This window comes from Electrophorus electricus, chromosome 7 (assembly GCF_013358815.1).
Source record: "Electrophorus electricus isolate fEleEle1 chromosome 7, fEleEle1.pri, whole genome shotgun sequence".
Taxonomy (NCBI): domain Eukaryota; kingdom Metazoa; phylum Chordata; class Actinopteri; order Gymnotiformes; family Gymnotidae; genus Electrophorus; species Electrophorus electricus.
Genome location: NC_049541.1, coordinates 28,079,653 through 28,097,700, shown reverse-complemented (window position 1 = coordinate 28,097,700; position 18,048 = coordinate 28,079,653). Strand labels below are relative to the sequence as shown.

At 48.4% G+C, this 18,048-nt stretch overlaps 2 protein-coding genes across 2 annotated transcripts in view; one reads left to right on the top strand and one right to left on the bottom strand.

The window, feature by feature from the left end:
- Nucleotides 1-8,277, top strand: part of atm (ATM serine/threonine kinase) — a 31,243-nt gene extending 22,966 nt beyond the window's left edge. The window contains exon 62 of the mRNA XM_035528355.1: nt 6,661-8,277. Coding sequence (XP_035384248.1) covers nt 6,661-6,841 — 181 coding nt within the window. The 3' untranslated portion in view covers nt 6,842-8,277. The remainder of the gene's footprint in view (nt 1-6,660) is intronic.
- On the bottom strand, nt 7,750-17,270 carry bace2 (beta-secretase 2). Its single transcript, XM_027022288.2, has 9 exons — nt 16,793-17,270; nt 14,582-14,670; nt 14,039-14,255; nt 13,607-13,738; nt 12,905-13,039; nt 12,353-12,454; nt 11,956-12,105; nt 9,499-9,667; nt 7,750-9,360 (listed from the first exon to the last, which is right to left on the bottom strand). Exons 1-9 carry the CDS (start codon nt 17,084-17,086, stop codon nt 9,116-9,118), a joined length of 1,533 nt encoding a protein of 510 aa, XP_026878089.2. The 5' UTR covers nt 17,087-17,270; the 3' UTR covers nt 7,750-9,115.
- Between the last annotated feature and the right edge of the window lie 778 nt (nt 17,271-18,048).

Sequence of the window (18,048 nt, the reverse complement as noted above, 5' to 3'; positions counted from 1 at the left end):
GACACACACACACACACACACTCAACCCCACATTGGAGCACAGGACAAGGTTAGACACACACACACACACACACTCAACCCCACATTGGAGCACAGGACAAGGTTAGACACACACACACACACACACTCAACCCCACATTGGAGCACAGGACAAGGTTAGACACACACACACACACACTCAACCCCACATTGGAGCACAGGACAAGGTTAGACACACACACACACACACACTCAACCCCACATTGGAGCACAGGACAAGGTTAGACACACACACACTCAACCCCACATTGGAGCACAGGACAAGGTTAGACACACACACACACACACTCAACCCCACATTGGAGCACAGGACAAGGTTAGACACACACACACACACACACTCAACCCCACATTGGAGCACAGGACAAGGTTAGACACACACACACACACACACTCAACCCCACATTGGAGCACAGGACAAGGTTAGACACACACACACACACACACTCAACCCCACATTGGAGCACAGGACAAGGTTAGACACACACACACACACACACTCAACCCCACATTGGAGCACAGGACAAGGTTAGACACACACACACACACACACTCAACCCCACATTGGAGCACAGGACAAGGTTAGACACACACACACACACACACTCAACCCCACATTGGAGCACAGGACAAGGTTAGACACACACACACACACACACTCAACCCCACATTGGAGCACAGGACAAGGTTAGACACACACACACACACACACTCAACCCCACATTGGAGCACAGGACAAGGTTAGACACACACACACACACACACTCAACCCCACATTGGAGCACAGGACAAGGTTAGACACACACACACACACACACTCAACCCCACATTGGAGCACAGGACAAGGTTAGACACACACACACACACACACTCAACCCCACATTGGAGCACAGGACAAGGTTAGACACACACACACACACACACTCAACCCCACATTGGAGCACAGGACAAGGTTAGACACACACACACACACACACTCAACCCCACATTGGAGCACAGGACAAGGTTAGACACACACACACACACACACACTCAACCCCACATTGGAGCACAGGACAAGGTTAGACACACACACACACACACACACTCAACCCCACATTGGAGCACAGGACAAGGTTAGACACACACACACACACACACACTCAACCCCACATTGGAGCACAGGACAAGGTTAGACACACACACACACACACACTCAACCCCACATTGGAGCACAGGACAAGGTTAGACACACACACACACACACACTCAACCCCACATTGGAGCACAGGACAAGGTTAGACACACACACACACACACACTCAACCCCACATTGGAGCACAGGACAAGGTTAGACACACACACACACACACACACTCAACCCCACATTGGAGCACAGGACAAGGTTAGACACACACACACACACACACTCAACCCCACATTGGAGCACAGGACAAGGTTAGACACACACACACACACACACACAACCCCACATTGGAGCACAGGACAAGGTTAGACACACACACACACACACACTCAACCCCACATTGGAGCACAGGACAAGGTTAGACACACACACACACACACACTCAACCCCACATTGGAGCACAGGACAAGGTTAGACACACACACACACACACACTCAACCCCACATTGGAGCACAGGACAAGGTTAGACACACACACACACACACTCAACCCCACATTGGAGCACAGGACAAGGTTAGACACACACACACACACACTCAACCCCACATTGGAGCACAGGACAAGGTTAGACACACACACACACACACTCAACCCCACATTGGAGCACAGGACAAGGTTAGACACACACACACACACACTCAACCCCACATTGGAGCACAGGACAAGGTTAGACACACACACACACACACTCAACCCCACATTGGAGCACAGGACAAGGTTAGACACACACACACACACACTCAACCCCACATTGGAGCACAGGACAAGGTTAGACACACACACACACACACTCAACCCCACATTGGAGCACAGGACAAGGTTAGACACACACACACACACACTCAACCCCACATTGGAGCACAGGACAAGGTTAGACACACACACACACACACTCAACCCCACATTGGAGCACAGGACAAGGTTAGACACACACACACACACACTCAACCCCACATTGGAGCACAGGACAAGGTTAGACACACACACACACACACACAACCCCACATTGGAGCACAGGACAAGGTTAGACACACACACACACACACTCAACCCCACATTGGAGCACAGGACAAGGTTAGACACACACACACACACACTCAACCCCACATTGGAGCACAGGACAAGGTTAGACACACACACACACACACTCAACCCCACATTGGAGCACAGGACAAGGTTAGACACACACACACACACACTCAACCCCACATTGGAGCACAGGACAAGGTTAGACACACACACACACACACTCAACCCCACATTGGAGCACAGGACAAGGTTAGACACACACACACACACACTCAACCCCACATTGGAGCACAGGACAAGGTTAGACACACACACACACACACTCAACCCCACATTGGAGCACAGGACAAGGTTAGACACACACACACACACACTCAACCCCACATTGGAGCACAGGACAAGGTTAGACACACACACACACACACTCAACCCCACATTGGAGCACAGGACAAGGTTAGACACACACACACACACACTCAACCCCACATTGGAGCACAGGACAAGGTTAGACACACACACACACACACTCAACCCCACATTGGAGCACAGGACAAGGTTAGACACACACACACACACACTCAACCCCACATTGGAGCACAGGACAAGGTTAGACACACACACACACACACTCAACCCCACATTGGAGCACAGGACAAGGTTAGACACACACACACACACACTCAACCCCACATTGGAGCACAGGACAAGGTTAGACACACACACACACACACACTCAACCCCACATTGGAGCACAGGACAAGGTTAGACACACACACACACACACTCAACCCCACATTGGAGCACAGGACAAGGTTAGACACACACACACACACACACTCAACCCCACATTGGAGCACAGGACAAGGTTAGACACACACACACACACACACACTCAACCCCACATTGGAGCACAGGACAAGGTTAGACACACACACACACACACACACTCAACCCCACATTGGAGCACAGGACAAGGTTAGAGACACACACACACACACACTCAACCCCACATTGGAGCACAGGACAAGGTTAGAGACACACACACACACACACTCAACCCCACATTGGAGCACAGGACAAGGTTAGAGACACACACACACACACACTCAACCCCACATTGGAGCACAGGACAAGGTTAGAGACACACACACACACACACACAACCCCACATTGGAGCACAGGACAAGGTTAGAGACACACACACACACACACTCAACCCCACATTGGAGCACAGGACAAGGTTAGAGACACACACACACACACACTCAACCCCACATTGGAGCACAGGACAAGGTTAGAGACACACACACACACACACTCAACCCCACATTGGAGCACAGGACAAGGTTAGAGACACACACACACACACACTCAACCCCACATTGGAGCACAGGACAAGGTTAGAGACACACACACACACACACACTCAACCCCACATTGGAGCACAGGACAAGGTTAGAGACACACACACACACACACTCAACCCCACATTGGAGCACAGGACAAGGTTAGAGACACACACACACACACACACTCAACCCCACATTGGAGCACAGGACAAGGTTAGAGACACACACACACACACACACTCAACCCCACATTGGAGCACAGGACAAGGTTAGAGACACACACACACACACACACTCAACCCCACATTGGAGCACAGGACAAGGTTAGAGACACACACACACACACACACTCAACCCCACATTGGAGCACAGGACAAGGTTAGAGACACACACACACACACACACTCAACCCCACATTGGAGCACAGGACAAGGTTAGAGACACACACACACACACTCAACCCCACATTGGAGCACAGGACAAGGTTAGAGACACACACACACACACACTCAACCCCACATTGGAGCACAGGACAAGGTTAGAGACACACACACACACACACACACTCAACCCCACATTGGAGCACAGGACAAGGTTAGAGACACACACACACACACACACTCAACCCCACATTGGAGCACAGGACAAGGTTAGAGACACACACACACACACACACTCAACCCCACATTGGAGCACAGGACAAGGTTAGAGACACACACACACACACACACTCAACCCCACATTGGAGCACAGGACAAGGTTAGACACACACACACACACACACACTCAACCCCACATTGGAGCACAGGACAAGGTTAGAGACACACACACACACACACACTCAACCCCACATTGGAGCACAGGACAAGGTTAGAGACACACACACACACACTCAACCCCACATTGGAGCACAGGACAAGGTTAGACACACACACACACACACTCAACCCCACATTGGAGCACAGGACAAGGTTAGACACACACACACACACACTCAACCCCACATTGGAGCACAGGACAAGGTTAGAGACACACACACACACACACTCAACCCCACATTGGAGCACAGGACAAGGTTAGAGACACACACACACACACTCAACCCCACATTGGAGCACAGGACAAGGTTAGACACACACACACACACACTCAACCCCACATTGGAGCACAGGACAAGGTTAGACACACACACACACACACTCAACCCCACATTGGAGCACAGGACAAGGTTAGAGACACACACACACACACACTCAACCCCACATTGGAGCACAGGACAAGGTTAGAGACACACACACACACACTCAACCCCACATTGGAGCACAGGACAAGGTTAGAGACACACACACACACACTCAACCCCACATTGGAGCACAGGACAAGGTTAGAGACACACACACACACACACTCAACCCCACATTGGAGCACAGGACAAGGTTAGAGACACACACACACACACTCAACCCCACATTGGAGCACAGGACAAGGTTAGAGACACACACACACACACTCAACCCCACATTGGAGCACAGGACAAGGTTAGAGACACACACACACACACTCAACCCCACATTGGAGCACAGGACAAGGTTAGAGACACACACACACACTCAACCCCACATTGGAGCACAGGACAAGGTTAGAGACACACACACACACACTCAACCCCACATTGGAGCACAGGACAAGGTTAGAGACACACACACACACTCAACCCCACATTGGAGCACAGGACAAGGTTAGACACACACACACACACACACTCAACCCCACATTGGAGCACAGGACAAGGTTAGACACACACACACACACTCAACCCCACATTGGAGCACAGGACAAGGTTAGACACACACACACACACTCAACCCCACATTGGAGCACAGGACAAGGTTAGACACACACACACACTCAACCCCACATTGGAGCACAGGACAAGGTTAGACACACACACACACTCAACCCCACATTGGAGCACAGGACAAGGTTAGACACACACACACACACACTCAACCCCACATTGGAGCACAGGACAAGGTTAGACACACACACACACACACTCAACCCCACATTGGAGCACAGGACAAGGTTAGACACACACACACACACACTCAACCCCACATTGGAGCACAGGACAAGGTTAGACACACACACACACACACTCAACCCCACATTGGAGCACAGGACAAGGTTAGACACACACACACACACTCAACCCCACATTGGAGCACAGGACAAGGTTAGACACACACACACACTCAACCCCACATTGGAGCACAGGACAAGGTTAGACACACACACACACTCAACCCCACATTGGAGCACAGGACAAGGTTAGACACACACACACACTCAACCCCACATTGGAGCACAGGACAAGGTTAGACACACACACACACACACTCAACCCCACATTGGAGCACAGGACAAGGTTAGACACACACACACACACACTCAACCCCACATTGGAGCACAGGACAAGGTTAGACACACACACACACACACACTCAACCCCACATTGGAGCACAGGACAAGGTTAGACACACACACACACACACACTCAACCCCACATTGGAGCACAGGACAAGGTTAGACACACACACACACTCAACCCCACATTGGAGCACAGGACAAGGTTAGACACACACACACACTCAACCCCACATTGGAGCACAGGACAAGGTTAGACACACACACACACACACACTCAACCCCACATTGGAGCACAGGACAAGGTTAGACACACACACACACACACACACACTCAACCCCACATTGGAGCACAGGACAAGGTTAGACACACACACACACACACACACTCAACCCCACATTGGAGCACAGGACAAGGTTAGACACACACACACACACACACTCAACCCCACATTGGAGCACAGGACAAGGTTAGACACACACACACACACACTCAACCCCACATTGGAGCACAGGACAAGGTTAGACACACACACTCAACCTGACACTGGAGCACAGGGCAGTGTTGTGTTAGCTGTGTGGGTGGAGGTGGCATTAGCAGCATGTTAGCAGCGTCTCTGTGTTGGCAGGGACAGTCAGAGCTTCAACAAGGTGGCCGAGCGAGTCCTGCTGCGGCTACAGGAGAAGCTGAAGGGTGTGGAGGAGGGGGCAGTGCTTAGTGTTGATGGACAGGTCAACCTCCTCATCCAGCAGGCCATGGACCCCAAAAACCTCAGCCGACTCTTCCATGGCTGGCAGGCCTGGGTCTGAACCCACACACTGTTCCAGAACTGATGGAGCCTTTACACGTGGCTTTATGTGAATGGAAACCGACAGTTGTGACTGTTATGAACGTTTTCATTGTTTACACTGATGTGGGGCTGTACAAGAGCTACTGTGACCAGGTCTGTGCAGTAGTGATGGGTTCATGTGCACTGTCCCATCACAGACTGCTAGCAACTGTGTTATCACTGCTCATCACCACTGGAAGAATTACTTAAATTGCACACACAGGAAGTGCCAGACCTGATCAAGGGTGTCAGATTTTATCAGCTTTGCTGTGTAATTACCAAAGTGTTATTTTATGCCAATAGTGTACTACTAAACTTGGACACAAGGTATGTAATAAAATGAGACAATATGTAGTCCAATAAAATATACTAATCCAGTTTGATCGCTGAAGTCTGGGCTGCTGTCTCCACTGCCCTTGGCTGTAGGAATATCAGTAAATCAACATGCAGTTATTAATAATGTTCAGTTACCACACAATCAATCAATCAGTCAGGAGTAGCCAACAGCCACAAGAGGAAATCTGTAAAGCAGAAGACATTTTCTTTCCATTGTGGCTTAACAGGTTAGCAACATTTGTTTTATAAATAAATTATTCAAATTACTTCCCTTACAGCTCAGCTTGTGACATTTGATAACAGATAAAGGTGTAAACATCAAAAGGACCAAAATAACTGCGCTACATCGCAGACTGGAGTTATATGCACAAAGGAGCCCAACATCTCTGCTGAACCCTACCCACATGCACAGGATGGTCAGACTAAAGCAGCAATTCAGTCTCACAAAGGCTATGTCTAAGTGTCACATGTTCCCCTTAGACTCTACAAGTCCTGTTTACACTAGTGAGGGGAAGAAGTTATTTCTGTTAAAGAATTTGCCAAGACAAAAGCTCAGAGTTCATGACAAGTTTTATATACGTCAGGCCAAACCACATCATTCTAATACACTGATAACTATCAGGTCAGAGCAGATAAAAACTTCCTTGAACTTTCCCCACAGGCTTGACATTTTGATAGAGTTCTGTACACAAACATTACACAGAGGGAGTGTCTCTTATTAAACAGTGATAGAGTTTGATGTGAAGTACTGAGGTCAGTGCCTTGTTTGTTTTTTGAGATCCTGAAGGTGAAAGTTAAACATCATTAAAATAATCCAGGAACCTTGTTTGCAGGTATTGGGAATAAACCTATGCACTGGAGGTGGTGTGGGAAGAGCTTGGGGACAAAACCAGTCTAGGTGGCCCTGGCAAACATTCTGCACTTCCTGGCTTTTATAGACAGTAGTGGTTGTATTTTGCATTGATAAGTTATGTGAAATATCTAATGCTTGCTCTAAACAAGAATTACATTTAAATTACAAAAGATTTATGCTTCAATGTATCTTTTAAGCAATAAATGAAACCTAATTCTTCCTCTGTACTGAAAGCTTTATAATGTGGGTCCATTTCTACTTTGCATCGAGTTGTAATACCACCACCCACCATCAGGTGGCTCTGCCCCAAACAAAAAGGTCATCCCTTACCTTGAATAAATGCCAGAAGGGGGGGGGGGGACTGCTAATTTATAATAAACAAATGCTAGAGCCTTTCAGGCTAATAGAAGTGAAACCATTTTGGGGGGAGGAAATATTGCAATTCTTGTATTTAAATCAGAGGTGCTTGTATAATCTTGTATAGTTTTGTACAATCAATCAAAAAGGTAGAGTCAAGTGTCAATATACAAAATTACACACTGCCCCCCCATTAAAAAAAAGACTGACTGGAGGTTAAGTGCTGTGCTAAAAGAACAAACATTCAAACTGATGTCTATACATTCTGACCTACATTCAACACAGGCAAAGTTTGAAAAACACTAAACTATTGCCACAGCAAAGGAAAAAAAAATTATATATATATTTTACACAATCAAATCAGTGTATTACCTTTTAACTGTCCATTTCAGATTCTAAATTTATGCACTCTGAAGTGCCTTTCAGTAAAATTATAACAGGAATAATACCATTACAAATGAGCAATACATTTTTCCTCCAGTTAGATATCTTTTGTAGTGCTCAAGAAAACACCCATTTCCCCCTTCAGTAGTAGTAGTAGTAGTAGTAGTAGTATTCACTTCAGTTTTGAACATGATCAAGTAACCAATTGAAACTGAATTCTTGCCTCTTGTGTCTAACTTGTTAAAAAAACAAACACCACCACCACATCCCAACCTGATTTCAGTCAGAACGGCACAGTCTGCCCAGGACCCCAGCCTGAGGGCATCATTTGATGCGATTGCGTACTAGTGAGGACTCATCCGTGATCTCGCCATCTCTGTGGCGCCTCCTACAAGGCACCAGGAGTAGCACCAGAAGGATCAGCAGCACCAAGGTGCACACAGCCATCAGGGTGTAGGCCAGCACCCACATCAGGGACTCCTGCAGCAGGGCTCGGCCCACGCAGCTTGAGGCCGTGCCCTCTGCAGCAAACGGACCTGAGATCTCCGCCACGGTCACACCCTCGACCTCTGGAAGAGCGGGAGATCGACCTCAGCACAGTGATGTAGACGGCTTCCGTTCTGAGGGAGCAACTCCTCGTGCAGTTTAACACAAACCCCCTCAACTTGATGCGGATGAAATTCTGCTCCGACAAGTTGACTACTCACCAGCACAGCTGCTCACCGCAAAGCCCACCCGCACGTGCATGCGGTCAAAAATGACGTAGAAGCCCTCCATGACAGTGGCACCGATCACCAGCCCGCTTGTGGAGGAGGAGATTCCAAAGCGGAAGCAGTCCAACATGCCGTCCATGTCCATCACGGGCTGGATGTAGAGCTGGGGAAACAATAGCCGTCACATGCATGGAAGCTCGTTCTAAAGCGCAGTATGATGCCTGGAGAAGAGTGACGTTAGCTTGACTGCTGATTACAACCGTCAGGTAAAGGCCTGACACTTCTGCATGGGGAGAGCAGGGGTTGTAGGGTAAGTGATGCTGGTTTAGGTATGCACACAAACGTTAATACGATTTTATCATCATAGTCTAATTACAGCTACAGCAAACGTAGTCACCTTCCTCTGGGCAAGTCTTCCCAACTCTAGGTTCGATACGAAGAACAAGTATGCAACGAACCAAAAACTTAAAAGCGTACGCCCATGGGTTTATTCAAAGTAGTAAGGAAAACCAGAATAAAATGTAATAAAATAAAATCATGTGATCTGTTCACAAAGTCTCTTGCTTTGCTATTCTATGAAATTTTACCACAACACTGATACATACACCTGTAACTATACAGTCATGTGTAAGGGCTTCAGTGTTTTTCAGGGGAAAATGTGTACACACACACACACACACACACCACACACACAGATATTGACTTGAAGACCATGTATGTATTGTAAACCTGGAGGAATTTTGAAGGAACAGTAAATCCCTTCGTGCGTTTCTTTCGAACAGAGGAAAGGGTCAAGCCTCACTACCCGGGTAGACGGGTTAGTGCGTGACTGCACTGTGCGGACGTGGCCACCTGTGACGTCACTCACCACACTCTGGCAGTTGTATTCGTTCAACCCACCATCTTGAGTTTGCTTGTAGTTAACTAACTAGGCAACTGAGTCAACAAGCTCATTCAATAAAACTCCTCTCGTGTTGACACCTCTTACAACATATTACATCTTAAAACCGCATTCAAGCAGCCAAGATAGCTAGAGCCATAACAGAACATGATTAGTCTACACTTAGCTACCCAGCGAGTCAGGTTGGGTGAATGACTAACAGCTCTTCGCGTTGCTTCCACTTTTAAAACAAAACCTTTCAGTATGTAGAATAACTTGGCTAGCAAGTTTATAGTTATCTAGCTACGTACAATCATCGTTATTACGCCTTTAGCAAGATAACGCTAGTTAACCTAGTTAGTCTGAAGCCTCAAGGGGTGATGCACCGAGTACGGCAGCAAACACCGTCTCCCTCACAGTGCGCGGTCAGCTGTCCAGTTACTAGGCTACGTGTCTCAGTGTCCGGGTTCCACTTACAATTGTCCATTTTTAAATTTTTTTATTTTTATATATATATATATATATATATATATATATATATATATATATATATATATATATATATTTTTTTTTTTAATGTTCTCCTGATACATTAGTGGTGAGTGTAATGGAACAGGACTGTCCAGTTCTGGCTCATTGAATAGGTGGTGACTAGCGTCACCCCCTAATCCTGACCTTATAATGACCCCATACAGTGCACTAAACACGCACAAGCAGTGATGTCATGAACACCAGGATGAAGCCAGAGACTTCTGTGGTCTCAATAATCACCAGGTTTCACCCTTCCCTGGTGACAGACCTACTCTGCTCTGTTAGGTCCAGCCCTCTGCTTTACACAGCAGCAGGTGCAGTGATGACAATTAAATCATAGTCTTAACAGCTTGTGGCAACCTCTTGCAGTGCCCAATAGCGTGAGGCCATCTTTGTCATTGGCAGAGACAGCTGGCTCTGCTCCATGCCTGAGCCTTGCCAAGACCCAGTAGTGACAGCTTACTGGCCAGGATGTTGGGTTTTCATTCTGAAAATATGCACCGTCTCAGCAGAACCTCCACTGATTGGTTTACCCAATCCCATAGGTTTCCCTGGGGATCTGTTACTGCCTTTTGCAGCTCACTGGACTGCTGGGTGGTCCAGTGGGAGCGTCTACCAGGCCTGCCCAGCAGTGGGGCACCTGTGTTCTCTTACTCCGCAGGATTCATATTCAAGGCCTGGAACTTGATGCAATGCTGCATACTGCACCTCCTATGAGCATACTTGAGCTGCAACCAAGTTTTTTTTCTTCTTCTTCTTCTTCTTCTCTTGATTTAAGATTATATATCAATTAAACAATTACTACCCGTTTCACAGCACACTAGTATTTTGTGTTAAGCTGGTTGCTGAAACAGACCGTCACCTGCAGCCTCACCTAGAATACGTTCACCAGCAGCTACTGGAACAAACCAACCACAGTGTAGGTTACTGCAGGCCCTGTAGGGAGGTAACAGCACCACACAGTGGCTGGGCAAAAACACTGAACACTTCACACAGACATTCCTCGGTTTCCCTAAACCTCTGCCTGGCAGGATTCTGACCTGGGGAAGAATGGTGAGGCGGAAGGACTGGCTGGAGTTGGTGGCCCTGAAGTAGAGTGACAGTCTGGGGAACAACCTCCATGGAGACTCTCCTTTCAACCAGCAGGCCAGCTTGGTCCCAGAGAAGAAGCCTGAAGAGAAGTCATGGACCTGGAGGAGGACCGAGTAAGAAGGACCAAGGGTGCTTCCCAAATAAACACCGCCTGTGACATGCTTTTTTTTTTTTTTTGCACTAACCATTTCAGAACAGCAAAAGATGTAACACACAAACAGCATTTACAGAAAAAAAACCAAAAAAACAACTTTTCAGTGCCATCTTGTGTCCAGCACAGTTGAATTTCAAACATATGAAGCTGTTTCATTACAAGCAGATAACCATTGTGTAGCGATGGCGTACCAGAGCTGTCTGGGTGATGGTCTCCACCACCGCATCGAAGACGACCGTAGGCAGTCTGAGCAGTGTCGTGCCACTGTCCACAATGGCTTTATCGGTGTTGTACTGGGGAATAATAAAATGATACATCCTTTATATAATGACAGGACGTGCATGCTAGTCAAGGCCTAGATCAAACAGAAGGATGTAGTGGAGGCCTTGGTTCTCTGGCTTTCGTAAATAGGATTAGTCTGTCCTCACACCTACACAACATGAAATGCAATGCCATGTTTTTCCCCTTCGTCTTAAAAGGCCCAATCTTGTCCAAGACTTTTATAGGTATTTCCAGAAAGAATGTATGTGAGCTTTTATAAGGTTAAATAATCCACCATCCTCTCCACCGTCACCTTCACACTGTGTGCGTGCGCATGTGTGTAAGACTGGCTGAAAACGGCACAGGAACTAATGAAACCTCACTAACGTCTCAAGCACATCTTTGCATTAGAAGAATGTTAATTACATTTTTGGACGATAGCTGGTACAGTATCTAACGTAAGAGCAAACAGAACCTGATACCTCCCTGCAGTCCAGGTTTAATTTCTGGTCGTCAAGGTCGAGTCTCAAGACCTCCACTTGGTAGTACCACTCGTGCAGGACAGGTGTGTACCATACTGAGCCCTGGTACAGCGTGGGCTCCACCCCTCCCATAATCTGAAACACACGACATGTAGCTGAAGTGACATCGCAGTGAGTTTCCCTTTAGGAGCATACAGGTCTAGGTCTTAAATTTAGACCTGATCTGGATGTCAGTTAGTGGTGGAGCAGGGCTGTTGCACAGTAGTCTCAACAGGTGATGGCCACACCCCCTCCAGACAGCCCCTCCCACACTCCCAGCAGACGCTCAGCTCTCTCTGCTCCCTCACCAGCTAGCTGAACCTCCCAGGAGGGCCGCACTGCAGTATGGAGCATGCAGAGCCCGAGCTCTCAGCTTCCTTCAGTGCCACACAGTTGGCAGGTGTTGCCCATCCTGAGGGCTTTTAGCTGATATTTCGAGATGGGTGCTGCCTATGGCGCCAATCCACCAGTCTGGTGCCGAACTCGGGTCTTGGCAACCTACTCAGACCTCAACAGCATTCAAGCCCAGCACTAAGCAACTGCCAATTACGAAGATGATTTGAGGTCAGCTGAAAGTTGTGCTCACATCATTTTGTGTTGTGACTGTGCAAACTGAAGCTGTTCCTGGATCAGGATAAAAAGGGCAGCATTTTGAGCACTCACCAAGCTGCCAGCAGTGGTGTCACCTGAGGCACGGGCAGGAACCCCTGCTCCACACATCTGGAGGGAGAACACATCTGGAATGCCTGTCTGCTGTACGACGGAGTTAAAAAAGGGCTCTACAGATGCGTCTGGCTGGGAAATGGAAGAGCAACATTTCAACACAACCCACAAAACGTTCTACTCAAATGTTAACTAGGAGTCTGGTTGGAAAGAGCATGGGGGGAAAAAATGCTTTTAATAATAAATGACATGTGCACATTAAGATTTTAAATGTCAGTTAAGAGCAAATGCAGAACATTGAAGACACATTAATAGTTTATAATTACATTTATTGCATCACCACATATTTACAACTTCAGCCACTCAGCAGTGCACCATCACATCACAAAGCAGGCCAGGCCAAGGTCAACACCCCCCTCAGCCGCCTCTCACCCGAGCCAGTAAGGGGTATGCCAAGCCCAGGATACCCTGCCAGTTGATCCCAGGCAGAAAGAAGCCATCAGAGGTTAAGATGGCAACAATGTTGATCCTGATGGTGTCGTTGGGGCCCTGAGGGAGTGTGATGACATCTGTGCCCAGCTCACCCTGCCACTTCCCTTGGGTGTACCGGACCGCCACAGTCTGGTCACCACTCTCATAGGTGCTCGATCTGGGGGGCATATTAAACAAGTGAACTCAAACCATAAAAGGGTATAGTGCTTAGAGAAGGCCCTGACAAACCCAAACACACCCACCCAGCCCATGTGTTTGAGGTCATCAGACCACTGCAGTTCTCTTTTTGCTCAGTCTGCGTTTTACACTTTAGGTTTGTCACTCGGGTCCGTTATTTACGGCGTTTGGCAGAAGCCTTTATCCAGAGTGACAGTACATGCACTCTGAGCTGAGCACATGACCTTCATGTTCCTACTTCCACATGCCATTAAACTTTAGTGCAAGATGTTGAGGAGAGGGAGGAGCAGGCATGTCTGCTTGTACTTGGCAGGGTCGAAGAACGTGGTGACGTAGCGGTTTGGCGTCGCGGCAACTGCGAAGTTACTGCTTCCCGTATCCACCAGTATGTTCATCTGAAAGAACAGGAACAGCAACAGAGTCACTGATCCCAGTTAGAATCACTGGTCTGGGTTAACTGGAGTCACTGGTCTGAGCAATCACGCTGCCATCCTGCCCAGAGGCATGAACCTTCTTGAAAGTTCTTAGGTGGAGAGAGAAAACAAGAGAGCAACAAACATCCCAACGGACCCAGTAACAAGATCTAACTGGCACTTCAGAAGACTACACAAGAGTCTGACGGGCTTCAGGAATCCTCTACAACTGATGCCTCTGCCTTACTTCAGCACCCACACAGAGTTAAAGGTACAATCCTGCGCAGCATGAGAACTGACCATTAAGCTACTGAGTCCCAGTCAGGGATTCAGTTTTGGCACGCCATCGCTCTCCCCCTCCACATATGCTCTGGTTTGGCAGCTGTACCCTCGCAAGCGACAGCAGTCGTAATAATGTCGTCTGAGCACCAGCTCAACCAGGGGGAACTAATGAGCTAACAGTAGTGCCATCGTGCCGTGTGGCCAGACGGGCCGCAGACAGGGCACAGCAGGCCTTACTCATTGTTAACTCCATCATAAACCCAGTGACTGGCAAACACCTCCCACTGCCCCATTTCAGACCAGTTAAGCTCTTCAGCACCAACATTCGTAATGGTTTATTACTTCAAAACACACAGCTTGGGGGAGAGAGGAAACACTATTCAAACAACACTTCCTTTTTAATTTGGTATGAGGGAAAAACGTTTCTGCACTTTCACTTTACCAGTGATTTTGTATCTGCTCACAGCCCGCGCGCTTCCGCGTGGACTACAGACGTTTCTAAGCGGTGCCGGTTTTAAAGGGTTCGCCGCTGACCGACTCACGCTACAGGGTCCAGCTAATTCATTCAAATCGTGTTCGGATCTTTCGACGAGTCCGTTGCGTGGTGCAAGACCGTCTGTCCCGATCGTCAGCCAACGTCCTTTTCTCTCCGCTCGGGCTTCCGCATCGTTCCCGTTGCTATTGCCATATTACCATATTCCAGTATTTAAATCACCAGCATGCCCGTGCACAGCGCGAGTCTCCCCGGTCTCCTCCGTCTACCTACCGCGAGCCCATTCTCCCGGCGCCTCCGCCGCTCGCGCTAGGCTAATTGGCACTCATTGAGACGCCCTCGTTTAATTGGCACTCTGACGCGCGACCACATCTGCTACCTGTTTGTAGCAATTAGCAGATGTGAGCCACTCGAGCTAAGCCTCCACGGACCTCCACAATTAGTGTCTCGTTTAAGAAGCCCCGCGTCAATTAGCACGAGGAGCATTAATTACACTTCGGGCTGCGGTCTGGGTCACATGGAGGAGATGAGAGGGACGCTTGGTGCGGTGAATGTTTTACGCAGATCAGCCAAGTCACTGCATTCACGCGATGTGCAGCTCACAGGACCTGCACGAGCTCTGCGTTAGGGCTGTGTGGGACGCATAAGTGAATACTGAATGAATGTCGCGTGTAACGGTCACGTGCCTGCGATGTAACCAAGAGGGGTTTTGTTTTTATTAACAATTATTGCTGTAATTTTATTACTGGCGTTTCAAAACACGAATGCGATATAAGATACTGCATAACGTCAAAGTGCCTACTGCCAGACACCGAGAAATATTTAGTGTCGTCCGCCCAGATGCACTGAACTGGATCACCGTCACCCTGTGACTCCAGCGCAGCGAGACCCCCGCAGGCCCGCGCGCGCACGCTTGTAATCTCAGTCAGCTGCCTCGCGAGCGCAGCTGCAGGCCGCGGGCCCTGCATCATGTGCGCTCATGTGAGCTCGCGCTCTCACACCCACGTTAGACTTATCAAGGAGGTTCTTGGTCTCGTTGCAGCTGCCCGAAGGCTTGCGCAACGTCTCTCGCATCACATGCTGCCCTCGCACGCGGGTGTAGGACTAAAACGCTCGGCTGCTGCACACCGCCTGCACCGTGACAGAAGCATTAGCTACCAACCCGAGTCAACACCAGGAGCCGAACTGGGCTCTCCCGGAACTACGTTACCCCATTCCCAACTCTAAAAGTTGAGTCGTGATGAGAAGCCCTACGCGCCCGCACATAGTAACACGGTGACATCCACAGACCCGGTCCCTTACCACGGTCCGGTCCTAAAGGTCACGTACCGTCTGGCCTGGGGTGCCGATTACCATCTCCATGTAATAACCTCTCCCAGAGTCGCCGTGTAGGTTATTAATCATGTTCACGAAGCTGCCCAGGCCCGCTGGCTCCGAGGCCAGGGAGAGTCCGCTGGCGTTGGGCTTTAACGGGCCCAGATCCAGCTGCTCCGAGGACTTCAGCTTCCCAGCAAACATTCGGAGAGGGACCCTATAAAGAGAGAGCGCCGTGCCAACGCAGAGAGACAGCAGTCCCATTCGGAGAGGGACCCTGTAAAGTCCCTGGTGCAACACCGCGCCCATGCTTGGCAGTGTCGGGTCAAAGCGCAGCGGGTCGCTCTCTCGTCCCCATTTCAACTCTCCAGAAAGATGCGCGTCCAACAACGTCCTCCGACGGGGTTGTACACGCGTAATCTGCACAGACGCGAGGGCAAAACCACAAGGGTTGTACTTTATAACTTCCTGAAAAAAACGTTTGACGGATATGACGATTAGCAAACATTCCAGCACTTTATTGGAAAGGGCGGAGAAGGATTCAGGAGGAGTCACTCGAGGTCAAACACGACCCAAAACAACCCTAATTGTTCGGAAATTTAGCCAGACCTTAAATCTAGATCAACCCTAAATTCTTGATTTAAATTCCAGATAACGACCCCTCATGCTGATAATGTTATTTTATATCCGATTCTAACTTTTTGTCGGTTGTATATTAATCAGTCTATACGTTCTCAGTATTTCGACCCTGCATCTCAGATTGGCTCGACACAGCTGTCTTCACTATCCATCCACCTGGTCGTGTCCGCATATCTGTAGGTGCGAGATATCGCAACACATCCAGTTATGGACCAGTTGAATTATTTTGATGGGGATGAGATTGTAAAACATTGTAATTGTTATTGGCAGACGCAAAAATACAAACATGTTTTTTTGTCTTTTGCATCTGCCAATTAATCCAAAGAATTCTAGTATATTTGTGAAAATTACTAATACAGCTGTAATAGTAATTATTAATTCAAATGTATTAATTACAGTGTGTCCAACAACATGTAGTATCCAGTGTCTTTGGTTTTAGCTAAATATTTAAAATTCGCTAGTAGAACCATCTAAGCAATATTGTTATGTAAACAAACAAAAACAAACGCGCAAAAAAAGACCCCTGCCCTAGAACAAACGTCCTCCGCGCTGCAGTACTAGCAGAGGCCAGAGGGGGGCACTGCATACCAGTTCCAGCGGCGTGTTGAGCACGGAGCAATGAATTAACGTGA